Below are 26,178 nucleotides of genomic sequence, written 5' to 3'. Positions count from 1 at the left end.
AACCAAAATCAGCATTCAGCTTCCGACTCCATGCATATGAAACAAAGACATGGAGGATGTGGTGAGAAAAACACAAAGGACAAAACTTACTTCTGAGCTCTGCAGTGATAGAGCAGAACGAAGACAAAACACAGTTCAAGTTTAGAAACCACAACATATACACAACATGTGAGCCATAACAATGCACTATAACCACAAGGTAAGGGTTTGGGGAAGGAAAGGAGAGAAGGACAATCATCACATTACAAAGAATAACATGCTCATTTCCTTACTCCTGAAAAGAGTATACTTGTTTAGAAGGTCGACTATACTTATTCCTAATCTCTTTTTAACATTTAATGTATAAGAAGTTTGTCTGAGGATCATTTAGGCAATGTCAAATACCTGCACTTTCTAATTCAACATGACTTTAGAAAAAGTACAATTCCTTTTAGAAAGAGACAATACCAACATTTTCCAAAGATGAAACACAGTAGGTTCAATAGTTTCTAAAAAAATTTTAAATTCTAAACATACAGTTTTAAAGGTACATTTATTGAACAGTGAACATGTCTACGCACAGAAATTTCCATTTGAATTATATTTTTGTGATAACAAATTATACTAAATGTTCAATTGACAAGGGGCAAATGGTCATAACTGCAGTTTATTAGCATAAATAAATAGCATGCAAAAATATCGAAGTGTGTAAACTTTGTGCTTACTGGTGAATGGCCTGTAAGAACTTGCGCTGATGTTTGCGCACTTTGGCATGATCTATTTTCTTCACTAATTTTGTGTGTTTGTAGATGAGCCATGTTTCCCTGAGTACATTAGCAGCTGTGTTCTTTACCTGGGATTAAAGCATGAAAATTTAAATTACTTACAGATAACAATAATCATGATGATAAAGATTTTTTCAAAAAGACGTACATTGCATTTACATTAAATGTGGTAACTATGTTTGATTCCCTTGATTATGAAACAAAAATAAAAACATAAATAATAAACAAATCAAAGGGTATAGAATATGTTAAACAGATTGTTTTTTTTCTGTAATATGTAATGCATGAATAATATTCAGTACATGCATTATTCATTTTTTCAGACATTTTTTATCATGCTTTAAAAAAACTATACATTTTGCTAAGATGATTTTAAATATATAAAATATGTTCATGGCTGATTAACAAACTACACGACGTCTTTTCAAAAACATTCTTTACTTAACACAAATGTTTAGTGGTTGCCCAATTTTGATAGTAATAAATCAGTCACTTACTCGTTTACAAAGTTGGGTGTCCATCATAAAATTGTGGACATGTTTTTCAGCTTTTGTCAGTTCTAACTTTCTGGCAACCACTGCGACTACAAGTGCAGTGCAGCCAGCTCCCTACGAGAAGAGATATTGAATATTATTACATTTGAAAATAAATATTAACATAAAAGTAAACAAATATATTTCACATTTATCACAAATGTCATGTTTAGATTTTTTGTGAACTAAATTCTTTTAAAAAACTATGTTTAATTATAATTGCATTTTTTGAAGGTACCATTTTTTAAGAAAACATACCATGATTCCTGTGAGAAGACAGACCCCTTTACCACAGTATGTATGAGGGACCATATCTCCATAACCAATTGATAGGAAAGTTATGGAAATTAGCCACATAGCTCCAAGAAAGTTACTAGTTACCTCCTGTTTGTCATGATACCTTGAATAGTAAGAAAAGAAAAGGTAGAGAACATTGTTCAGGCTGTGAGGAACACTTCTAAAAGTTTAACTATGAATATGTATAGTTTTCAGTGGAATCTTTAGCTCTATTGGCATGATAACTTCATAAATTACTCAACATCAGGCCCTGAGGAGAGAAACTTGTTCTAGATTATTTTCCCCAAAAGAGGTGAGAAGACAAATAAAAAACAAAACAAATGGAAAGAAAAACAAACCAAAAATAATCAGTATTGAATAATATCAGGTATTATATCCTTTATATGCTAATAATGAATTTTGACCATACAATGTATGTGGTCACTTCCGAGCCACAAAACAAAAAGCTCAAAATACTCTCTTGAAATATCCATAAAAGACATGGAAAGAAGGAAATACAAATTTAATTCAAAGCAATTAACACATTCATTAAAAAGGACAGCTTTTGACATCCTGTAGAATTCAAATGATTATGTATTATCAATCAAAATAAGCAACAACCACAAGTAAAGCTTCATTGTTGTTTCTCATTTTTAATATTTAAAATGCTTGGAGTCGCATGGTGCCATGTGAAGGTCGTTATTGACTTGGAGGATCTTGGTGTAATACGTCGATCGATCACTGCCATGGAGACTAAATTCACTAAGTTGGTTACAAGAGTGACGGATGTTGAGAAACGGACCGATTATCTGGAGTCATCGGAGAGGTGACTTCACTTTAGCTGCTAATCCGCAAGCGACCAAGGCGGACTTGGAAGTTGGAAGACTTTGAGAATCGTAACTGGTGAAACAACATCTGATTTGTTGGAATTCCTGAGCGAGCAGAGGGTCAGAATATGGTGGAATTTCTGGATGGGTTTTTTCCGAATCTGTTCGATCTAACAGGCCATAAGCTGGAAATCGAGCGAGCTCACAGGGTTTTGGCTCGGCGATCCGCTAAGGGAGACAGGCCCCGATCAATTTTGGCCAAATTTCTGAGATCATCCGATAAAGATCTTATGTTACACGAGGCAAGGAGTAAAGGAAGGCTGTCTTGGAAGAACCGCAACATTTTCTTGTTCCCAGACTTTACGAATTGGACAAGAGAGAAACGTGATCAATTCAAGGAATGCAAGAATCTCTTACATCAAGGGAAGGCTGCTTTTGCACTGATTAATAGATGCTATTGATGGCCGCAAAGTACTTACTTATCCCCCAACAAGCATTGTCCTTCATAATGTCAATTGAATGAGTAAGTCATTGTGTGATTCTAACGTTGCAGCCGAGTGGGCCTGACTCGCTGAACATTCAATTGACCATCCGAGGAAATTGGACACCTTTTTCGTTTCTTTTTGTGCTGGTTCCGTTTAGTGGCTGGAGTTTGTTTTGTGTAGTAACACTCCTTTAAGAAACTCTTGAATCGACAGAGGAGCACTTTTGTACTAATGTTCCCGGCCAGGTTGAGTATATATGCTAAGGATGGCCGCAAAGTATTTACATGTCCCTAACAAGCATTGTCCTTCATAAAGTCAATGGAATGAATAAGTAATTGTGTGGCGCTTGCGTTACAGCCAAGAGGGCCTGAATCACTGAACATTCATTTGACCATCCGAGGAAACTGGGCACCTTTTTTGTTTCTTTTTGTGCTGGTTCTGTTTAGCGGCTGGAGTTTGTTTTTTGTAGTAACAATTCTTTGGGACAGTGTTGTGGATGAATCTGCACATTCTTTGTGTTTATTCTGCCTATTGGCTGGAGTTTGTTTTATAGATTTTCTTCTGTTATGTAATTCTGTCTCACAAAATGTGTATAGAAACACTGGACTTGAGCAATCCGAAGGCAGATTTGTCACATGGGGTCTCGTAGGTATACATAGACTGTTTGAGTTTAGAGGGATGGACGCCGGTTGATGCTGACGTGTGCTGGGTTAATGTGCATGTTTTTCTTTTTCTGTTTGTTTGGTTCTGGTAGAAGTTTAGGGTTTTATTGTTGCACTAATGTGGTCTTTATAATTTGGATTTTGACACACAATCTATTTTTTCTAATATGTCAAATGTCACATGTTAATATGAGTGGATTGTCTCTTTCCATGTTGAATGTGAATGGGTTGGGGCGCCCCATAAAAAGAAGGAAGGTTATTGTTTTCTTAAAAGAATATGATATAGTTTTACTTAAAAAAACAAATTTTTCCCCGCAGGAAGCTGAAAAATTTGGGAAGATATGGGTTGGGCATGTTTTCTTAAGTGCTGGCTCTACTAAGAGCAGAGGAGTCATTACATTGATAAGTAAACATCTACAGTTCAAATGTCTCGAACAGTGTAAAGATAAATTTGGAAGAGTTGTTATTGTTTTAGCAGAAATTGTTCGGCGGCAAAGGTTGAGTTGGCTAATATTTACATACCTAACGCTGAAGGGATGTTGCAAGCAGCTGGCACCCCTCATGATATAATAATGGGAGCAGACTCTTTTGATGGACTCAGTCCTTGATCATAGTGAAGCAAATGTGTGTTCGTAACCTAGAGCAACATTGTAACACTTCACAGGATGTGTAAATATCTTAGTCTTACAGATATTTGGAGACTTTTGAACCCATCTGGTAGGGACAATACATTCTTTTCATCCATCCATAAGATTTATTCTAGAATAGATTTTTTTATATCTAAGTCCCTCATTTCATCTGTTGTTGACTGCTCAATTGGAAACATATTAGTCTCAGATCATGCCCTGGTGAGTTTAGAGGTGTTGCCACATATGGAGAAAAAGAAATCATATAGTTGGCACTTTAATGTATACCTTTAGCAAAATCCTGATTTCCAACAAATGTTAAAGGCTGAAATCAATGTTTATATGGAGGCCAACTGGTCCTCAGTATCCTCTGTGGGTGTGGTTTGGGAGGCACTTAAGGTGGTTCATAGTGGTCGGGTCATACAGTATGCCTCATCCATCAAAATATCCAAAGTACGAGAAGTCGTGGAGTTAGAAGAGAATATTACAGGTACCAAGGCAGAGCTTAAGAACCAAACGTTGTCTGACGGACTTAGAGAATTGACCCGATTGAAATAAAGATATAATACTATTTTGTCGCAGAGGGTGGGATTTGTGTTATTCAGAGCAAGGCAGTCATACTTTGAGTCGGGGGACAAAGCAGGACAACTTCTGGCTAGATATATAAAACAGAGAGAATCTTTTTCTACCATTCCCTCTGAAATCTGCTGGTGGTGAAATATGTACCTCAGTCATTGATATTAATAATGCTTTAAAGTATTCCATCTTGATCTCTATAGTTCCATGTCTTCGTCTACTGATGAAGATATTAGAAACTTTATGGAACCATTAGAACTTCCAAAACTGACAAATGAAAAACATTCTCTTGATTCTGAGATAACCTTGTAGGAGCTTGGTAAGTTAATTGGCTCTGGGTCCAGATGGCTTTGTCGCTGAGTTTTCCAGATCTTATGCTACAGAACTGGCTCCACTTTTGCTAGAATTTTATATGGAATAATTAAAGAATGTAAAGCTTCCGCCAACCATGACTCAAGCCTGGATCAGTCTGATTCTTAAAAAGGACAAAGATCCAAGCGAGTGTAAGAGTTATCATCCAATTTCCCTGATCCAGCTAGATGTTAAAATATTGTCAAAAATGTTGGCTAATCGATTAAGTAAAGTTATGACACCTCTTATACATATAGATATACATATATCAGGTGGGGTTTATTCCGGGCCGCAGCTCTTCAGATAACATTAGGCGTTTCATCTATATCATATGGTCAGTGGCGAATGATCAGACTCCAGTTGCTGCCATCTCACTTGATGCCAAAAAAGGCATTTGATATGGAAGAATGGGATTATCTTTTTAAGGTTTTGGAAATGTATGTGTTTGGGAGTACATTTATTGGATGGATTAAGTTACTTTATAGACACCAGGTAGTGGCGGTACAAACAAATGGATTAATTTCAGATTATTTTACTCTGAATAGAGGCACCCGGCAGGGTTGCCCTCTTTCCCCACTATTGTTCTGTTTTGCCCTGGAACCATTAGCAGCCGTGATAGGAAAGGAGGAAGATTTACCAGGGGTGATGGCGGGAAGTGTGGCACATAAGCTTCTGCTTTATGCAAATTATATTTTATTTTTCGTCACAGACCCTTCTAGATCTATGCCTTGCCTCCACAGAATTACTGATTCCTTTTCTAAGTTCTCGGGATACAGAGTTCATTGGTCTAAATCCGAAGCTTTGGCTCTGACAGCGTACTGCCAAATAACGGCTTTTCAGTCGGGTGACTTTCAGTGGCCCTTTTTTTTTTACCCTTTAATTAAAAGGTTTTCGAGCGATGTGTACAGGTGGGCTTCATTACATTTATTGATGATTGGGAAGGTTAATGTTATTAATATGAATTGTATTCCAATATTCAACAACCTGCTACAGTCTCTCTCTATAGATGTCCCCCTCTCTTATTTCAAGAAATTTGATAGCATAGCGAATTCCCTTATTTGGAATGGGAAACATCCAAAATTACACTTCAGTAAACTGCATAGGCCGATTGACAAAGGTGGGCTAGGCCTACCCAAGATTTTGTTTTATTATTATGCATTCAGTCTCAGATATTTGGCTCATTGGTCGCTTCCACCTGAGAGAGCCCCTCCCTGGTTTTGTATTGAACAGGAAGTTCTTGCCCCTATTTCACCATGGACAAAAGTTAATTGTTGATTCTGTGTATATATGTTTTGTTTTTCTGTGTTCAATATGTGAATCTATAAAAAATTGTTAGTCAAAAATATTGAAAATGCTTGACTGTGAGATGCAGTCCAAAAGTCAGTCCAAAGGACAATCCAGTTTGCTGAAAATGTTTTCAATAATCCAGAGAGGACGACACAAATACAAATTACCTATTACTTGCTTATATATTATTACACTTATTATACAATTATTACAAAGCCAAGCACGAGACCGTAAACTTGACTACTCTTTTCAGCTCATCCACATATCTGCACAGGGTTGGCCTTTTTCAGCAGTCTGTCAAAGAAGAGCTAACCACAGGTCAGAGGACATCTTTCTGCATTTAATACAATATGAGAACACTTCTGATAAGGAACATCAATGCATACGAGGCCCGGGCTAATCAACACTCATACTGAGTAGCCAGACTGAACACTGATGACCCATACAATTAATTCAGATTCTATACCTAATTGTATCTAATTAACTGTGAAATTGTACCTCAAGCACCAAAACACATCGTTTGCATTAGAAAGACAAAGATTTTAATCTGAGCAATTAAATGTTCTTAATTGTCCCCTTGAAAACAGCATACTCAAAACACGAGAGAGGTCATGCCACTATAAATTGCACTTGTCTATAGCAAAATCCAACTATGCAGTCATGCTCCAAGAGCAGGCTAATTTCTATTGTGGTAGATGAGCCCAATTTTCACATGCGAAAAGCGTTGTTACCATGCTGGCAATTTAAAGAAAAAATTTACTTCCTGCATGCTGAGGTATGAGCCAGTATATTGAGAGCAGAGAGACAAACCCTACTGTAAAACTGACCACCATATTAAAAGAGGAAAAATAGATATCAGCCTTATCCATTCAGATATATGTTCATCATTGAAAAATTGTACTAGTGGCTAGACAGAAAGGGAGTATTCCCACAATTATGAGATCTGCTTATATGTGCTACATCACCACTGTCAAACAACACACAGTGCTGGTGCAAACCACACTCATAGAGGTTCAGTCATTTTCAAATGATCTTTTTGAAGCTGGTGTCAGATCTCAGATGTACAATGAGTCCTCAGCATGCTAATCTCTTGAATTACCAGATTTTACACTAGAAGAGCTCTGGTAAATATCCTATTTTACATCACACTTGAATTCTAGAATTATCTCAACCTAAACCTTTTCCATGATGCCCATTATACTTAATAATACCCATAGTAAAATTTGGGTAAGAGGTCTGTGTGTTTGCACACATTAAGATGCCATCAACTTAAGCTTGTCTTTGCTTGAAATGCTGAAGATTTCTGATCCCAAGAATATACTGTGCTATTCAAAATTCTACATACTGGCATAAAGCTCTCAATATACTGTATGCAATACTGGCATAAAATGGAGAAGAGCTGGCACCACCTTCAACTTAGATCATGAAATCTATCTGAAGAAAGTGTTTCCCAAAATACCCCATTCGAATCCCAATTTCCCCATACAACCTTTTCAGATGATTGTTTAGTTCCAAGATTCAGCAATTATGTTTTATAGAACCAAGCAATGAGAAGACAATCGCATATCTTTTATGACTCAACCCAAGACAGCATCTTCAGAGGATGCAATGATGGAACAAATACAGAGAATAGTTCACACAAAAAGTGAAAACTCTGCCACCATTTACTCTCATCGTTGTTTCCAAACCTGTTTGACTTTCTTTCTTGTGTTGAATGCAAAAGGATAACTTTTGAACAATGTAACCTTTTCACTCTTCAAAAAGGATGCAAAAGCACCATAAAAGTATCATGCTATTTATAAACTCTTCAGAATCCATATGATACATTTGTGAGAGGAATAGACTGAATGTTAAAGAGAAAGTTTCTCACATCATTGCCTCATTAAATTCCAGATGTGTATGACTTTCTTTCTTCAGCAGAACACAAATGATGATTTTAAGAACATTTTAGCTCTGTAGGTCCATACAATGCAAGTGGCAAAAGTCATGGACTTTGACACTCCAAAAAGCACATAAAGGCATCATAAAAGTAATCCATACAACTCCAATGTTTTAATCCATATCTCCAGAAATGATATGATAATGTGATTAATCATATTAATATTTAAGTACTTTTCTGTTATAAATTCTTCTCCCTGCCCAGTAGGGGGTGATATGCATGTAAAATGTGAATCACCAAAAACACAAGAAGAAGAATGTGAAAGTCAAAGTTAAACTGGAGGTTGACTGAGAAAGGAGGAGTATTTATAGTAAAAAATAATTTTATATTTATCTGTTTCTCATTCACATCTATCATATCGCTTCAGAAGACATACAGTATATTTATCTTATATAGTCTTATGGATTACTTTATGGAGCCTTATGGATAACTTTATATTTCTTCGAAACCCATCGAAATTTCACAATTCTCGAAATCAATACCACTCACCCAGCCCACTTCCTTTTTGAACTGTTGATTTCTGGCTGATGCTTCAGAGCTCTTAGCACCAGAAACTTCAGGCACAGGAACAGGGTATCCTGCTCAGGTATCCATCAGGCTATCCATCTTGTGAACAGTTAAAATTTACCTATTGAGCAACAATTATGTGCAACACACTGTTAGTCTTTTCTATATTATCCAACACATCTACATCTTCTGCCATTTCATTCCTCAGGGAAAAAAAATACAAAATAAAATTGCACTGCACATAACAGATTTGTATTTTGCACTGTACATAACAGATAACATATTTGTATTAGAATTGCACTATGTATGTGTATGAGGGTATCTATGTATGTGTGTATCTGTGTGTGTATGTACGTATGTGTATTATAATTTTGTATTATTATCTATGTCTTGCTGCTGTTTTTATATTGTTTTTGTATTGCTGTGCACTGGAAGCTCCTGTCACCGAGACAAATTCCTTGTATGTGTAAGCATACTTGACAATAAAGCTGATTCTGATTCTGATTAGCAGAGTGTATCAATGATATCAAAGATTGGATGGCCAGAAATTCCCTACTACTCAATTCCGACAAAACAGAGGTACTGATCATTGAACCAAAAATCTCTAAAAATATGCCGCAAAATATAATTTGTCTCTTGATGGATGTACTGTTACGTCGTCTTCAACAGCAAATAACTTAGGTGTTATATTTGATACCAATCTGTCCTTTGAAAATCAAATTTTCAATATTTGTAGAACAGCATTCTTCCACCTGAGAAATATTGCTATATTATGACACATGCTCTCTGTTGCTGATGCCGAAAAACAAATGAATGCGTTCATGACCTCAAGACTATATTATTGTAATGCATTACTGGGAGGATATCCAGCAAGTTCAATAAATAAACTTCAATTGGTTCAAAATGCAACTGCCAGAGTGCTGACTTGAACCAAGAAATATGATAATATTAGCCCACTTTATCATTGTTACAATGGCTACCTGTTAAATTCCGTATTAATTTAAAACATTTGTTAACGTACAAAGCTTTGAATGGTCTACACACGCTATATTCCATCACGTTCATTACGATCACAAAATTTTGGGCAGTTAATAGTTCCTAGAATATGAAAATCCACAAAAAGAGGTAGATCCTTCACCTATTTGGCTCCTAAACTATGGAATAGTCTCCCTAACACTGTTCGGGACTCAGACACACTCACTCAGTTTAAGTCTAGACTAAAGACTCATCTATTTAGCCAGTCATACACCTAATATATCCTCCAACCCACAATTAGGCTGCTTTATTTGGGTCTGCCGGAACCAGAAACATTTATCATGATCAATAACTCAGCAAAAAATGCAATGGCATCTATGCTGATATTATTCTATTTGTATCCTCGCCTCAACCAGGAATTCATACCCGAGGTCACCAGAATCGGTCAGATCCAGTTCCGTTCCCGCTTCGTGTTGGACTCCACTGCTACATGTCTCTGAGTGATCATGACTAAATGCAGCAGGTGCCATCCAGATATCACTTCATTCTATTATGATGGACTTCAGAGGATGAACTGATGCCAACTCAAAGCACAAGACATGGGATACTTCTTATGCCACTGCCTGAAACTTGGACTTAGGATAGACCTCACCGAACCTCACCGGAATGACCGGCCAGTTGAACTCTGAAGCACCTCACTGCCTGCATCATCTAGTTCTAATGATGGACTACACTATTGAAAGGGAATACATAGACTATCAATGAATTGCCAACAAAAGCATTCATCAGCCAACTAACAAAGGACAATGCATCAATGTGAATTTATGCAATTAATCCAGGATGGACTTCAAAGACATTAGTTATTAATCTTACAGTTCATACAAAATCTATGTTAAACGCTGGACCTTAACACTTACATAGTTACTCATTTTAAACCATGACTTGCACTTCACATAAATAACTAATATTTGCATTATATTCATGCTGTTAGCCAGAGGGGAACTGGCCCCCACAGTGAGTCTGGTTTCTCCCAAGGTTATTTTTCTCCATTAACCAACATCTTATGGAGTTTTGTGTTTCATGTTTCTCACAGGGGTTCTAAAAACAATTATTACTTAATTATTTATTTTTATACAAAATGTACAGTCATATTTAATAAAACTACACAATGATAACTCTAAGACTTTATAGATATTACAGTTTAATTTTCTGTTAATGCATGATTTTCTGTAAAGCTGCTTTGAAATTATGCGCTTTGGAAAGCGCCATACAAATAAAAATGACTTGACTTGGCTTGACTTGATGACATGTGATTTTTTGGAGCTTCAAACTTTTGGCACCCATTCACTTGTATAGTATGGAGCAAAAGAGATGAGAAATTCTTCTAAAAATCTTTATTTGTGTTCAGCAGATGAAAGAATGTCACCTGGGATTTCAGGAGGTTAAGTGAATGATGAGAGAATTTTCATTTTTGGGTGAACTCTTCCTTTAAGTAATTCATTTTAACTGCTTTGAAAAGAGGGACCAGTTCATTCTTTACAATTTCTCATGTTGTGTTCCATTAAATAACAAATTTATACAGGTTTGGAACAACATGAGAGTGAGAAAATTTCACATGAGAGAGACACAATTACAATTTTGGTGTGAACATAAAATACATTCCCACATAGTAGTTAAATTTTCCTCAAACTGCATGCCTCAGTGTGATGAAGTAAAAGAGACAAGTTTCAGAAGTGGTAATCCCTTAGATAAAAAAGATACTCAAACTCTCTTGAGGAAGGAAATATATACAAGTTGTGTAGGATGAGTCCTTGTATCAGGTCTGCAATTAAGCATCTTCTGATATGTCTTCTCTCCAAAACTCCATGGACGAAACACCTTGCAAGCTAAAGTTTATTTAGGTTATAGTTCATATTCTGATTTCTTTGCACAAACAACAGTTTGACATGCAATCGCCAGTAACTGTGTGCACCAAAGATGTTATATACATGGAGAAACCATATCTTGTCAAAACAGTCATGGAACATACTGTACATTGACTATACTGCACCTTTACAATGGTCTATTCTTTGATAGCATATCTTGCTGTCTTCTGTTCTGTTTTCTGTTACGAAAAACCTTTCTTTTGTATCTTTTTTTTTTTTGAGAGTGACATAACAATGTAATGATGTATGGAATTGAATTTTCATTTGGGAAAAGGGCCTACGAAAACGAAACTGCCTGAGTCATACAAAATATTCAGGGACAAGTGGGCAGGAAGAGGGCGGGAAAAAGGGCCAAGATGAGACTGTGAAGCAATGAATAGGAGATAAATGAACCCAAGTATGAATGATAAGCCAACAATTGCAAACAGCAGCAATGTTCCTGCAATGTCCCAGCCCTTCCTTTTCCATTTTCCCATCCCTCCCATTCCAGACGGACTCCGTGCTAGTCCAGTCTCACACCGTTCTGCCCTTTGGGCTGGCCAGTGTGCTTACCGAAAAAAGGATGCAGTAAAAGGCCCAATTTTGCAGCACTTTTCAGAAACAAGAGCCTCTTTTGTATGATGACAGAGCAGTAAACATGAAGACTACCATGCTGTTTCATAGTTTACCAGAAGTTGGCATGTTTAGCATAAAACCTTGGTTTCTCTCCTCTATGAAGAGACTGTGCTTGAATGGGCAGCATCATTCTCACCTTTTTTGTGCTAAAAAAAAACTGAGTAGTTAGAGCTTTCAAACATTTTATATCTAGATAACTCTCATGTAAAAGCTATACATTTGAGAACAAAGGTCAACCTGACCATTACTGTACAATAACCTACATTTGAATACTACTGTACATGGATCTGAAGGAAAAGTCATGTGTCGTGTTTAAATACAAAGGCGACTGTTTCACAGGTATTCGCTGAAGAGTGGATCTTTTGTGCTGGGGCATATTACAGTTCAAAAACAGCTGCTAAAGCTGCAGAAGGAATAAAAGAGAAAAAAAGAGCTGCCATCAGGCCTGTTTGTAAAGGTGATTTGAAGGAGCTGCTCCATTTTAACACGAACTCCCTCCTCCAACCTCCTACTCCCGAGCACTTTAGAAAGAGACGCTTGATTCACAGTGCTGTGCAAATCATAGCTTTCTTTAGCTTTTGAAACTATTAGTGCATTTTCTATCAACAAACTTTCTCTTTTTGCGGATGGTGCCACATTCACACAAAGTTTTTCCTTTTTTGTAAATAAATTAATCTAAGAATTGTAATTTTTTTGTCAGAGCTGCTGAATCCCACCCCCTCCCCCCTCTTAGAGCAGCAGTGGCACCAGCTCAATGATAAATGATAGATTTTCCACGGCTAGAGAACGAGGACTCACATGGCATCCCTATGGAGCAGCATAGAGGGGAAATAGAAAGTACAACAGTGAATTATAGTTACACACACACGCACACAAAACCTCCTCCATATGTTCATACAAGCTTGCACACGCAACGCAAATTACTCACGCAAGAAAAAACCAGAGTGTGGGCAGCATCGTGTCGTGCATTGCAGCTGATGAGACTGGGGTGCAGATTGCTGGGTTGTGGTATGGTGTAACATCAACCCTCACCTCGTTTACCACTCCAAACTCTTCGTTATTGTCTATTCAGTCTATAAATGCATCAAGAGAACACATACAGCCAGTGACTATAGCCAAAATAAATTTGTTATGGCTTTTATAGCTCAAAGGACTTAATTGAGTTCTCAGTTATGTCTCATTAAAGCATCAACTTTATCTCTGATGTTTCTCCTAAAAGTCCTAAATAAAAAAAGACACAAATAAGTGTCAGTCTATTTTTAAGATTTACACATTTTGAATTGTATGACTCAGTCCCATCAAACTGAATTGACAAATCTTTCAATATTTTACATATTATGAATTCAAAATAAATGTGAAGTAAACAGTTCAATTTAAGTATGAACTTTAAAAACTTCAAAATTAATAAATTGTTAAACAACATCATTTTGATACCAAAATGACGGTACATGGCAAAGCAAGTACATTTGCTCTGTCATTAATGGAACTCATTTTATACTTAAAAATTAAGCATATTTAAATAAATATAATTTAAATAATTTTAAACTTATGCCAGTAACCATTTTTGACAAACTGTGTACAATTAATGTAGATAGCACAGCTCAGAAAAATTGGTTTTGGAAGAATTTGATAAGAAATATTTTTACATTGTGCTTATTTTGAAATGTCAGACTTTTGATTGCAGACTTGATATCTTGGCAAATCTGAGCACAGTTTGAGAAATTGTTGAGATCTCTTTTGAAACTCTAAAGGAGACACAGTGAGATTAACTGGGTCTTTTCGTCAGGAGACACTTCTGAGAAGCCGGAGACTTGAAGTAATAGTTTCCTCAAAATGACAATCCACACATAATATATTTACCCCCATTCAGTATGACTCGTATTACTTTTGTATTCTCTGCGGAACACAAAAATTTTTTTTAATGATAAATGAGGTGTTTTTGGTCCATACAATGCAAGTCACTGGGGTCGAAAACTTTCAGGCTCCAAAAAGGACATAATGTAAAGGCAGCATAAATGTAATCCATAAGTCTCCAGTGACTTAAGCCACTTTAAAGTTGTGACATCATTGACTCATATTCTATAAAATATCTTGGTTTGTGTTCCGCAGAAGAAAAACAGTTATACAAGTTCGAGACGGCATGAGGATGAGAATTATCATTTTCGGGTGAACTATACCTTTTAGCCAAAGTCTCCATTCGCTCTAAATTTATCTAATTTCTGTCAAAAAATAAGAACTGAGATATTAAAGAGATCTCATTTGTGATTTTTCTACAATATGTGAATAGCCAGTAGAGCCAATTCAGCTTAACATCATTTCATAAACAAATCTTTAAGGCTGAATTCTCTTTCTGTCACAGAGATCAGTGACTGACACCTCGCCTTGTCATTTCTTTTCTTTTGCAAATCATTGCTTTTCTTTGCCTTACATTGAAAGGGACAATATACATACTAGATTTCTAAGGAAGCTTCTGTGTGGTACAGAACTAATTATGCAGATATGTTGTCAAGCTCGGGTCGCTTTAAAAAGCAAGATTATTTCTGGCTACTGTATTTGTGGTTGCTATAAAGCAAGTCTAAGGGAAGAGCTGGAGAAGTAAAGGTGAGGAGATGCCGGTAACACAGGCAGGAATGGCAAAGACACAGACTGAACACAAACAGTTCAGACAGTTAATGATTGTTCACTCTTAATTGTGAATCTAACCTATTCTGCTCCATGCTGCTTGAGCCCAACAAGGCTGTATATGGAGAGAACAGTGTATGTCCATTTCCTCATGTGTCTTAATATGTTGAAATCTACACTGTCTCATTGGATGAGATCATGATGATGCAGTTTTTGAAGTGGGTATCGTCTGGGCCCCTCAAGATTACAAAAACAAACCATTCCGCAAACAAACAATTAGGCAGTCATTAATTATTTAACAATCGTTATTACAGCATACAAAACATGGACTGGGATTTGTGGTGCAATCGCAGAGCTGATGAGAGAAAAAGCTCTTCATTCAGGCAGCGTGAGGCTGTTGGAGATGCTCCTGGAGGGAATGAGTGAGTGGGAGATGCAGATAGAAGGAGAGCAAAAGTCAGAAAGAGAGTGAGAGAGAGACAGAGAGCTAGATGGAGGGGGGGGGGGGGTGCAGCTGTACTTGGGATAACAGTTGCTGTGGTGCCATACCTCTCACAGACCCGTACAGTCCAGGCCGCGATGATCCAGGAGGAGATACTGAAGACCAGCAGCACAGTTCCGGGGCAAATAGTCATGAGGGTCTTCATGACGAAGCGTGTGTTGAAGTTGATCTTGTTGAGGGCACCTATACTGCGTGAGGATGCATCTGTGAAAAGCTTGCTATGAAGGAGCATGACCCGGCCGATCAGGTAGAGACGGAGGAACATGGGGATGGAAAGTATGATGTCTACGTCAGCATCGGCCACAGAGGGCACGTAGGTGAAGGCCAGCCGGGCAGTCCATGTGAAGACATACTGGCCCGGGATTGGGTGAATGGCACACACCAGCAGCTCCAGTACAATGAAGAAGATACGCTCATATGTCATGGCTATCCTCCAGTCATCCGCCCCATTGTCCACCATGAACAGCTGCAGAGAAGGTGAAGAACAGGTTCTATTTACTAGATAAGTAAATAGGAACTCAGAGTTCGACAGAAAAATACATTTTAGTGGAAGTCATGCTTTAAAGGGGAAGTGTTTCATTTTTCAAAGTTAAAATACGTTCTCCTTTTCCAGCTTATTACGCAGAAACAACTCCAAGTTATCCATTTATAAACTGATTCCCCTAAAAAAAAAGTACACTTGTGTCTCTAAAGACAAAAATAGGCATTGTCCAATCAGTGGGTGTTTTCAAACCCGGGATGGGTGTTTTTTTTAAATGGTTTACACGATTTGCCTACTACAATGGTATTCCCTACTTTCATTGAATAGTTCAGAAACTCCCATCCTGGTTTTAAAATGCCCACAGATTGGGAAACACCCTTTATGGTTCCGCAGAGACCTATACTTAAAAAATAAGTGTAAACACTGTACTTATCAAAACATTGCTCTGTTTGTTTAAACATCCCAACCAGCCTGAAAAAGCAACATTGGCTCAGCCAATGGTGTGAATTTAGGGCAGGACTATCTGTTAACCGTTCCAATAGCAGAAAGGGGGAGTATGTTAACTGTTAAAAAAAACAACTAGTTAAGATGGTCTGTTTTGGTGGTTTTTACAAATGCGAGACATAAAAGACGTATCATGATGAAAATTAAACAATTTTATTAAAGCATACTGTTGATGAAAATATGACAACAACAAAATATAATCCTGCAAGATATTAAAAGTGCAAGAAACAGAAGAAGTTTATGGAAGAAGATTGTTCATCTAATCCAATAATCCAGTACGTTGGGGATTTCACTGTTTGAGCTGCATCAGTTGAATGCGCCAAACACAGGCAAAATTAACCACTTTAAAACAGGATAACTAACTCACTTAAACATCAAACATACATGCAATTTTACTATGTATATTAAAACTTGCATCTGCATAGACAGTGAAGCAAATTATTAGGTGAACTTTATCTTGTTTGAAAGGTAGTCGTAATATGCATAACATGCGTTGTGAATATGCTGTATCTGTTTCTGAAAATGCTGTATGTCTTCAACTAAATTATTAAATTAAGAAAATGTTTAAAAAAAAATTCAAAATGTTTGAATATTTGATTAAAATTTGGTCTGTTACGGTTTGACACCTGTTTTGTCATTTTGCACATTGTCATCAACTAAAAAATATTATTTTCATATAAAGATATATGCCATTTTATTCAGAGAAAAACGGACTAATATTAATGAATATGACATGATGAAATATTGACTCATTTTAAAGGACATTTTCGTAAAAAAGAAACGGTGTAAAAATTAACTGGTGATTTTAGAAGGTTTTGGGCACTTATCAGCTGGTCGACCCGCTAAACCGGCTAAACACCAGCTCAGCAAGGCTGGAAGCCAGGCTAAACCAGCTTTAACCAGCAAAGACAAGCAAACCACCTTGGGGAGGTTTACATAGTTTTTTCAGCACTGTATTTTTGTAATTCCATTTGGTGATACTAGTGGCACAGAAATTACACACTTTAACTTTAAATCAGCATCCATAAATAATCAATTAAAAGACAATCAACATGAATATGCATGATTCTTGATTATTTTGCATGATTAATGATTCTCTCTTAGGCTTCATTAGTTTGACTAACCTGTATTTCCCGAGCGTGGTACATTATTATAAGACCAAGCAAAATAACAGTGGAAAGGCTGATAAGGCATTTTAGTGCAAATGAATATGAAGATTCCTGCAGCAAAAGAAAAAAAAACACACCATTAGTATTCTAAATACATTGAAATCTCTGTTGCCATGTTAAAGAGTATAACCACGTAATACCACATAAGTCATACTAATGCTAAGTTACAATATCATGTTTACAAAATGAAACATTTTTGGATGAATAGATGCTATCTAAACCATCTGCGTCACAATACTCTGCAGTGCTTCACCCAGGAGGAGTTTAACATCCCCAATGTGTCAGGGAACCAAAAAAAAAACACTTTCAATAATATTTCCCATGGCAACAAATGAATCTGGTGCATTTGGGAAGCAAGTACATCGAAACATCTTATTAGGTTTGCTCCCTCCATAAACTCCATATCACATCTATGCACACACAATTCATGGATGTGGGCTTGAAATTGTGAATACTTCAGCATGTTTTTAGGCAGTGTCCTGGGGGTGTGGGACTTGTTAGCAGAAATGTTAGTGTTTTAATGAGGGTTACAAACCAACATGTTTCATGCAGACTGGTGTGAGAGGTCAATTAAAGCTAACTGGAAGCAGAAATTAAGTTCCAAATGTACTGTAAGTTCAGGAGAAGCTTGTTTATCTATGCCTGCCAATCATATTTCAAGGACATATAAGTGCCTGCTTCCTTTGCTCAGACAATGATTCTTACAATATTCCTCCAGCAATATTCCTCCAGCTCAAGTCCAGTACCGTGCCCACGCCCCTCTGCTTCGGACAGCATGCCAAATACTTTTACCTTACTGAGCTGCAGGAATATTTGTACCTGTGAACTTGTGAATTCAAGGTATTGTTTAAAACTGTGTAAATATTTACTGAATCTCACGTTGTTATAATCCGTATTTTTTATTTATTTTTTGCTTCCGTGGAACACAAAAGGAGATGATACAGAAGAAAGAAAGGTATACAGATTTGGAATAGCATGAGGGTAAATGTAAATGACAGCATAATTTTCATTTGTGGGTGAGATGATGGTAAAGTCTGGTTGTGTTATAACTATCCTAAAATATACTCTAACCTACCCGACAGAGAAAAAATGCTTTTTGAGAATAAAATGTTATATGTAATACAATACATAATATTTTATTAAAAAATATTTTATTATGATATTACACATGTCATATATTGCCATATATTTAGCTTTATTCTGATAGGTACAAAATTACTTTATTCTAAAATACACAATAACAATATCCTTTCAAAACAATTATGTTCTAGATGTCCTAAAGTACTAATTTTAATTAATTTTAAAAGGCATGAGCTGTGTGTATAGATTTATAATCAAATAAAAATGTCATGGTTCATGCCAGTATGTAAAACTATGCAAAGTGTACATAATCTATATGGCCACAGAAAAGCAAATAAAGATTTAATTTTAACATTGAAATTAGACTCCCTTCTTACCACTTCTAATTTATCCCCAGGTTCCCAGTTTTCTCTCTGAGAAAAAACTAGGTCTGAAATTGTTATAAATTTCCTGTGTAACAAATTAGATAGTAAACGAATTAATGCACCTGTTGAAGGTCAACACATCTGGAATGCCTTTGTTTCAAATTGAGATTCACATGCCATTGTTTTTAACTTTTCTTTTATATATTTTTCTTTCTGTGCCAGATGAAGCCATGTGATCATTTATTTAATTCAGCTGAATGTGACATTAGTAGTGAAGCAGTTCTCTCCCACAGGGGTAGAAATAGCACAACCGTTACAAAATCCACATCTCAAGGGAGCTGAGTGGTCACAGTACCAAACACATTTTGGTAGAACCTTGCATTAAGAATTGCTTTGGGAGTTGTCTGTTATACAGGCCAACCTCAAAGCTTAAAGCATTACAGTTCTCAAAGACCACCAGTGCTGCTTGTAAAAAAGGCTACAATACAGTAAGCAGATGGGAAGAGCTACAGCTAGTCCACATTTTAAGTGACAAGGTAGATCAATGTGGTTTAGAGGATGAATATTAATGTGATGCCAACATACATGTACTATGATGTGAAGGTTACATATGCCCAGAGGGGAAAATATTATGAGGGCTAACTTAGAAGAAAAATGGGCTCCAAATGTCTGAGACTACTTGTGAAAATGCCTTTACAATTGTCATTGTCATTACAAATGATATTATCAGCATCACAATTTGAGAAAACTTAAACTGAAAAATGTAAATTAATTTCAGAATTTCTTTGGTTATGTTACCCTTTTGCTTAAATGACAGTATGCACTTGAGCTGACGTGGACTCCACAAGTTTGTGGAAAACCAGATAATCCATGTTATCCCAGCATGATCTAAGAATGTGCCAAAGTGCATTATGTGCTACAATGAAACAAAGACTATCTGACATTTCGTATTTGATTAGCGACTTAGAAATAGTGCAGAATCTTCATTTCATATCATAAAATTTCTTTGTTTTACAGTTTTAAAACCCCCCCCAAAAAATTCATTTCCAGGATTAAAGGCGCACTCAGTAATTTTTTTCTCATTAAAACAGTTTAACACCTAAAGAAATAAATAGCAGTTTTGAAACATACTGTATGTATAAAATAATGTCTACATATGAGTAATTTCAGCAACCTTATGAAAGCTGTTTTATTCTACATGGAGAGGGTTCCCTCATGGGGGCTGCCATGTTAGTATCACATGGCCAGCTGCAAAACTTCTTGCTAAATCTCAGTAACCACTCTGTAATTGGACACTTTCACTAATGGATTAAATTAATCATGGGTGACTGTAAATAGTTAATTTATTCAATGGTATCTGTAACTGGAAACTATTCCATATGGCTGATGCTGCATTCAGGCCCTATAGGTGTTTTCAAAAAACTATTGAGCGCAGTTTTAAATTAGAGTTTGAATGCCAGATTTTCAATTTAGAAACAGACCTTTGGACCCTAGTGTTTATCAAGCCTTGGTTACCACATTTTTCATATATGTATGGTTGAAGGAAATATAAATAAAAAGGAACCACCTACCTTAGTGTAAACCCCCCAGGACAGCTCAGTCTCTGTTACCATGACAACGATCCCAAACATCCCAAATATTAGAGCATAGTCGCTAAGCCGCTTGCGCTTCTCAAAAAGTGCCCTCCTGTGGCCCAGCTTGTAGCCGATATCTTTATTTTTCTTCTGTGGAGCATTTCCACTCTCTCTAACCAGGCTCTCATTGGATGCCTTGCTGGTGTCCTCGCCACCACCCTTGGAGACGACCACTTCCAAGCCAGAGCTGTGCAGAGTCTGTAGCGGCTGGGTCTCAGAGTCATGCTCTGATAGGTTGCGTCGTGATGCCGCCAGGCTGCCCAGTGGTTTTACCACTCCTCCATTGTACTTGCAACTGTTCATGGCTATCTGAGGGAGTGAGTGGCTGCTCTCGGAGAGGGAGGGCTTGGATCCAGCATGGCTCAGCTTTGTTCGCTCAGCATGTGCCTGTCAGCAAAAATCAAATAAAGACAAATAGGTGTTAGCAGCATGAAAACTGACACCACTATTAATCTACGCTGCTGGCCCTGATCCATGACCAGAGTTTCCCATTCTACTTCAGATGACCCAGTGTAGCATCTTCACATGAGTGTGTATTATAATGACTAAATGTTAATTATTCTGTAAACACTTCTTTGATGCCTTAAATATTAATCCATACACATTTACATTTGGGTGTGCATATCAAATAATAATTTCATTGCTCAGAGGTGGCTCTTTCATAGCTAAGAAGACTTCAAGGGATCGTTCACCAAAAAATGAAAATTTGGTCATTTTCTTCTCACCTCTGTGTATTATAGAATAAAGGGAGAAATTGTGAAAAAATGCTGTGCTCAGTGTTGTCATCCAATGGCAGTTTATTATCACTCCCTCTTCAAGCTTCAAAAGGATGCAAAAGTATAATTCAGAAGTCTAATCAATTATTGGATGTGACTCATGCCTTGATCTGAAGGCATCTGCTAATGTTTGGTGAGAAAATATCCAAAAACGAATGTATTATTTAGTTAAAATGCTCAATGACTGTTGCTGTGCATGTTCATGAGAAAGCATGAGAGCAGTAGTTCCGCTGTCCCTGGTTGCAAGATGGGGCATTCAAGCGACAAAGAACTTTGTTGCACTTCAAGCGGACCACCAGCGATTTAAACAACAGAAAACGCAACACAGCTGCACACACACCAGAGAAAAACATGTCAGAAGAGTTTTAAGTCAATGAGGAGATGCCAGCCTCACTGTAAACCCCAATGCTCAAAATAATTAATTGTTTTGAGTAGGAAAAAATTTATTCATACAAATTAGTTCAAATAAATTTACCTTGATGAGTATTTAGTATTATCAAAAACATTCTTTTTTTTTTTTTTTTTTTTAATTTAAGGAAGAACAGTGACGTATCATATACAGAAAAAGTTAACAATGCTCCTTGTTTTTACAATTTTCCCCCTTTTCCACAACCCACCCACTGAACAAAGAAAGAAAGGAAAAAAAGAAAAAATATATAAAGTATAATAATAATAATAATATATATAAACAATGTATATGTAAAAAAAAAAAAAAAAAATCCAAATTAGAAAAACAGAGTCTCAAGTTTGTTATATTACAAACAGTGAGGAAATAATTGACATCATTGTTAGCCCATTGTGTTGATTTGCGTTATCCATTCCACTGTGCACGGGCCTTTTAATAACAATATTAGTTTTAGTTTTTGGGAAGAATTACGTCCTTTTCAAAATATGAATAAAAACATTTGGTGGATCCTCTAAGAGAATATTTTATTTTTTCCAGTTTCAAAAACAGCATCACATCACTGAGCCAGAGTGAAAAAAACATTCTCTTTCTTTTGAGTTCATAAAACCGACACGTTTTAAGCAACCTGAATTGTTTTATTGTTTTGAATTTAATAAACTTGTTTCTTTAAATTTACAGGAACATAAATTTAAATGAAACTGGGCACAAAACGTATATGTCCCAGCATGCTATGCATGGCACTCGAAAGGGAAAGTAAATGTTAAAATTAAGAGTTTTTGAATGTGTCTTTGTGCAAGATAAATGTACTGTAAAGGGGAATATAAATTGAAAAGGTTAGTGTTTCATGTTTTGTTGCGAGAGACGAGGAGGAGGGCGGGCCGGCCATGAGGACACACGGTCGGCCCTGAATCGGTTTAATCAGCTGGGAGTGGGATAAAGACGAGCCGGAGGTAACATTTCGAGAGAGAGTGAGACGCACGTGGCCGCTCTGCATGTGTGTCTGTGTTTGTCTTACTGTTTCTGTTGTTTTCAGTTCATTTATGTCATTAAACCTTTATTTTGACTGTTCAGCTGGTCCCCACCTCCTTCTTACCCATCCCTTACCTGTTACAGTGGTTTTGAGAACCGGGCGACAGCAAGTCTGGGAACCGGTGAGCAAGTTTTTCTCTGTCTCTCTCCTCTCTCTCTCTGTCACTCTGCCTCGCTCATTTCCTCACCCCTTTCCCTCCCCTCGGCTCTCCCAGGGCTCCAGAAAGACAGGGAAGACCTGCCGGCAGGTACGGGCAATGCCCCCCCTTCAGAAAGGGAAGGGAGGAGAACAATTCATGCCGGAGGTTTCCCCGGCCTGAGTTGGGCGATGGATGAGTGTGACGAGGAGGAGGGCAGTGCCGGGCCGTGAGGACACATGGCTGGCCCTAAATCAGGCTAATCAGCTGGGAGGGGGATAAAGACAACCTGGAGGTGCCAGTTCAAGAGAGGGAGATACACACGGCCGCGCTGCATGTATGTCTGTGTTTGTCTCAAGTTTTATGTTGTTTTCAGTTAAACCTATATGTTGACTGTTCAGACGGTTCCTGCCTCCTTCTTGCCTGTCCTTTAACTGTTAATTTGTGTTATTTAGAGTTTCTTTTGTGATGTAATTTTGGGGGTTTGCATCTTGGTGAAGAGTGTTGTTTGAGCTATAGTTTGGGGACAGGTACAAGTTAAAGGAAGAGTTTACACAAAATTGAAAATTTTCTCATTATTCACTTCAAAAATGTTGAAGCTCTGTTGGTCCTTATAATGTAAGTAAACAGGCGCCATCAGGCTGCTGGCTATTTGATGGTCCAAAAGGCATATTTAGGCAGCATAAAAGTAATTCACATGTAACCAGTCGATCAATTAATGACTTCTGAAGCAAATCGATAGGTTGATGTAAGAAGCTTTATTAGCTTTAAAAAATCACTTCCTGCCAGCAGCTGACGCATCAGTGACGTAAGTGCTATGGTGCGTTCATGCGAGAAGTCGAAAGCGCATGCTTTGTATATAGCAGAGGAACGAATGTCATGCAAGTGTTAGTGCAAAGATATTAATGGAAAGGAGGAGGCGAGAACCGGATTGACAATATAAATAATAGTTTAATGAAGAACTAAACAAAAAGACAAACACACAAAGGTGCCGGACAGCTTCACGTAAATCTCTCTCTCTGTACCACTGCAGCTTCCAGTCGGCCTTTATCCCTCTCTGAGGCTTGAGTAGCCTGATTAGGGGCCGGGTGTGTAGCATCACAATTCGGCCCCGTTCTCCGCCCTGTCACAGTTAGTTAATTTCAAACAGAAATGCAGCGCTGGGCAGAAGCAATGATTTAAAGTCAAACTTTTTAATTATCAATTTGTTTTTACAACAACCATCGATTTGCTTTAGAAGATATTGTTACCGATTAGCATGCATTCAGCATCCTAGCAATCACTATACTAGCTAGTTAGGTCCCTCTTCTTGAAGTATTTAAATTGAGATTACATGGACATTTTTAATTTAGCCAAAAAGTTCACTTTAAAGTTAAGTACATCAAAATGTATGAGTATCCTAATCTTACAAAATATTTCAAGTAGAGAGTAATTAACATGCAATGAATGAATTTTCATTTTGTGGGTGAAGTATTCCTTTATTGGAGTCAGATTTTTCTCCTAAAATTAATTAAGATACTGTAAATATAAAGAGATGTCATTGAGACAGTTGTTGACATACAGTACGAAAATGGAGCAAAAAAATTAACGAATATAGCATAGCTCAGACAACTTGATTTTGAGTGATTTTATTATACATTTTGGCATTCATATGGAAATCTATGACTTTTCACTGCAGAATCTATGACTTTTCATTGGTATCTTGGCAAATCTCAAGCTCTAGAGCAGTGGTTCTCAACCGGTGGGGCGAGCCCCCCCGGACATTCTCCCGGGAGGGCGCGAGTAGGCTACGATGGAAGGGAAAAAAAAACTGGAAAAAAAAATTTTTGGGCACATTTTTTTGATCACTAAACTACTGTCATAAAAAGTTATAGTTTTGTATATACATAACTCCTGAATAAAAATTTAAATGTGTTTGGACTGATTTAAAAAAAAAGTTTTGAACAAATTTGATTGGTTTATCGATAGTGAGCGCAAATGCAGGTGATAAGCAGTTTCATTAAGCGAGTCATTGAGTCGTTCATTCAAATGATTCGTTCAAGCGGCCGATTCATCAAGAATGAGACAGATGTTTGTGAATGGGTCATTGAATCTTTGACTCAACCGATTCGTTCACAACACTGAATCATTCAAAACACGATTGAGTATTGCTGTGAGATGCGCTATGCTAAATAAATAACAATACATTGTTGTAACAGCAATATCTCCAAGTTTTGTTTTTCACTGTAAAAATGTCATGATTTGCCAATGCAAAGAGAGTGCCGAGAGTTCAATCACTGATTATAACACAAACAAATCATCCTCCTGGCGGCTTTTTTTTTTGTCAAAAGCGACAAATCCAGCGACTTTTACTGGTGTTTTTGGAGACTTTTGTGGTGTTTGGAGACTCGAAAGCACGAATCACTCTGCAGTTAGGCCTCCTGTGCTCAACGAACAGCGGGTGCTGCCGTGAGCCCCTCTCCCGTCCAAAAGCACTCACACAGGCGGTCAGTCTCTCAGTAGCCTCGCGCAGCAGTCAGAGCAGAGAGGAGACACACACCCATCCACGTCCAGGCTGCAAATGAATCGCGCTTTGAAAAAAGCTTTGAAGGTACGATGAAGCATACCTGCAATTTGGGTTTACAGTCACGGCTAATCTGAGACCTCAGTGTGTCGTGTGTGCCGAGGTGCTGGCAAACGACAGTATGAAGCCCTGCAAATTACAAAGGCACCTCGAAACAAAGCATGCTGGCATTAAAAATAAACCAGCTGAATATTTTAAAAGAAAGCTTGATGGCCTCCATCAGCAACAGGCAACCATTTCAGTGCACAGCACTGTGTCTAAACAGTGTTTGGAGGCATCGTATGTAGTGGCCAAAAGGATCGGTAAACTGGGTAAACCGCATACAATCGCCGAGACTCTCATTTTGCCGGCAGCGCAAGACGTGCAGAATAATGATAGGCGATAGTGCAGCAGCCAAACTCGGTGCAGTACCACTGTCCAATGACACAGTCGCTAGGAGAATTGTAGACATGTCCAATGATATCAGAGAGCAACTGATAGAGTACGTAAAAAAGAGTCCTTACTACGCGCTGCAGCTGGACGAATCCACTGATATTGCTGGGCAGGCACAGCTCCCCACCTA

At 37.5% G+C, this 26,178-nt stretch overlaps 1 protein-coding gene across 3 annotated transcripts in view; it reads right to left on the bottom strand.

Annotated features, from left to right (window-relative positions):
* LOC127645537 (small conductance calcium-activated potassium channel protein 2-like) overlaps positions 1-26,178 on the bottom strand; it is a 65,516-nt gene that overhangs the window by 10,752 nt on the left and 28,586 nt on the right. For all 3 annotated transcript variants that reach the window (XM_052129190.1, XM_052129188.1, XM_052129189.1), the window contains exons 2-7: positions 20,643-21,092; positions 17,582-17,677; positions 15,520-15,938; positions 1,556-1,697; positions 1,262-1,372; positions 705-832 (exon numbers count right to left, since the gene is read on the bottom strand). In XM_052129190.1, the coding sequence (XP_051985150.1) occupies positions 705-832; positions 1,262-1,372; positions 1,556-1,697; positions 15,520-15,938; positions 17,582-17,677; positions 20,643-21,008 (1,262 nt within the window). In that variant the 5' untranslated portion in view covers positions 21,009-21,092. The remainder of the gene's footprint in view (positions 1-704; positions 833-1,261; positions 1,373-1,555; positions 1,698-15,519; positions 15,939-17,581; positions 17,678-20,642; positions 21,093-26,178) is intronic.

Source organism: Xyrauchen texanus, chromosome 6 (assembly GCF_025860055.1).
Source record: "Xyrauchen texanus isolate HMW12.3.18 chromosome 6, RBS_HiC_50CHRs, whole genome shotgun sequence".
Taxonomy (NCBI): Eukaryota; Metazoa; Chordata; class Actinopteri; order Cypriniformes; family Catostomidae; genus Xyrauchen; species Xyrauchen texanus.
This window is presented reverse-complemented; position numbering and strand designations above follow the sequence as displayed.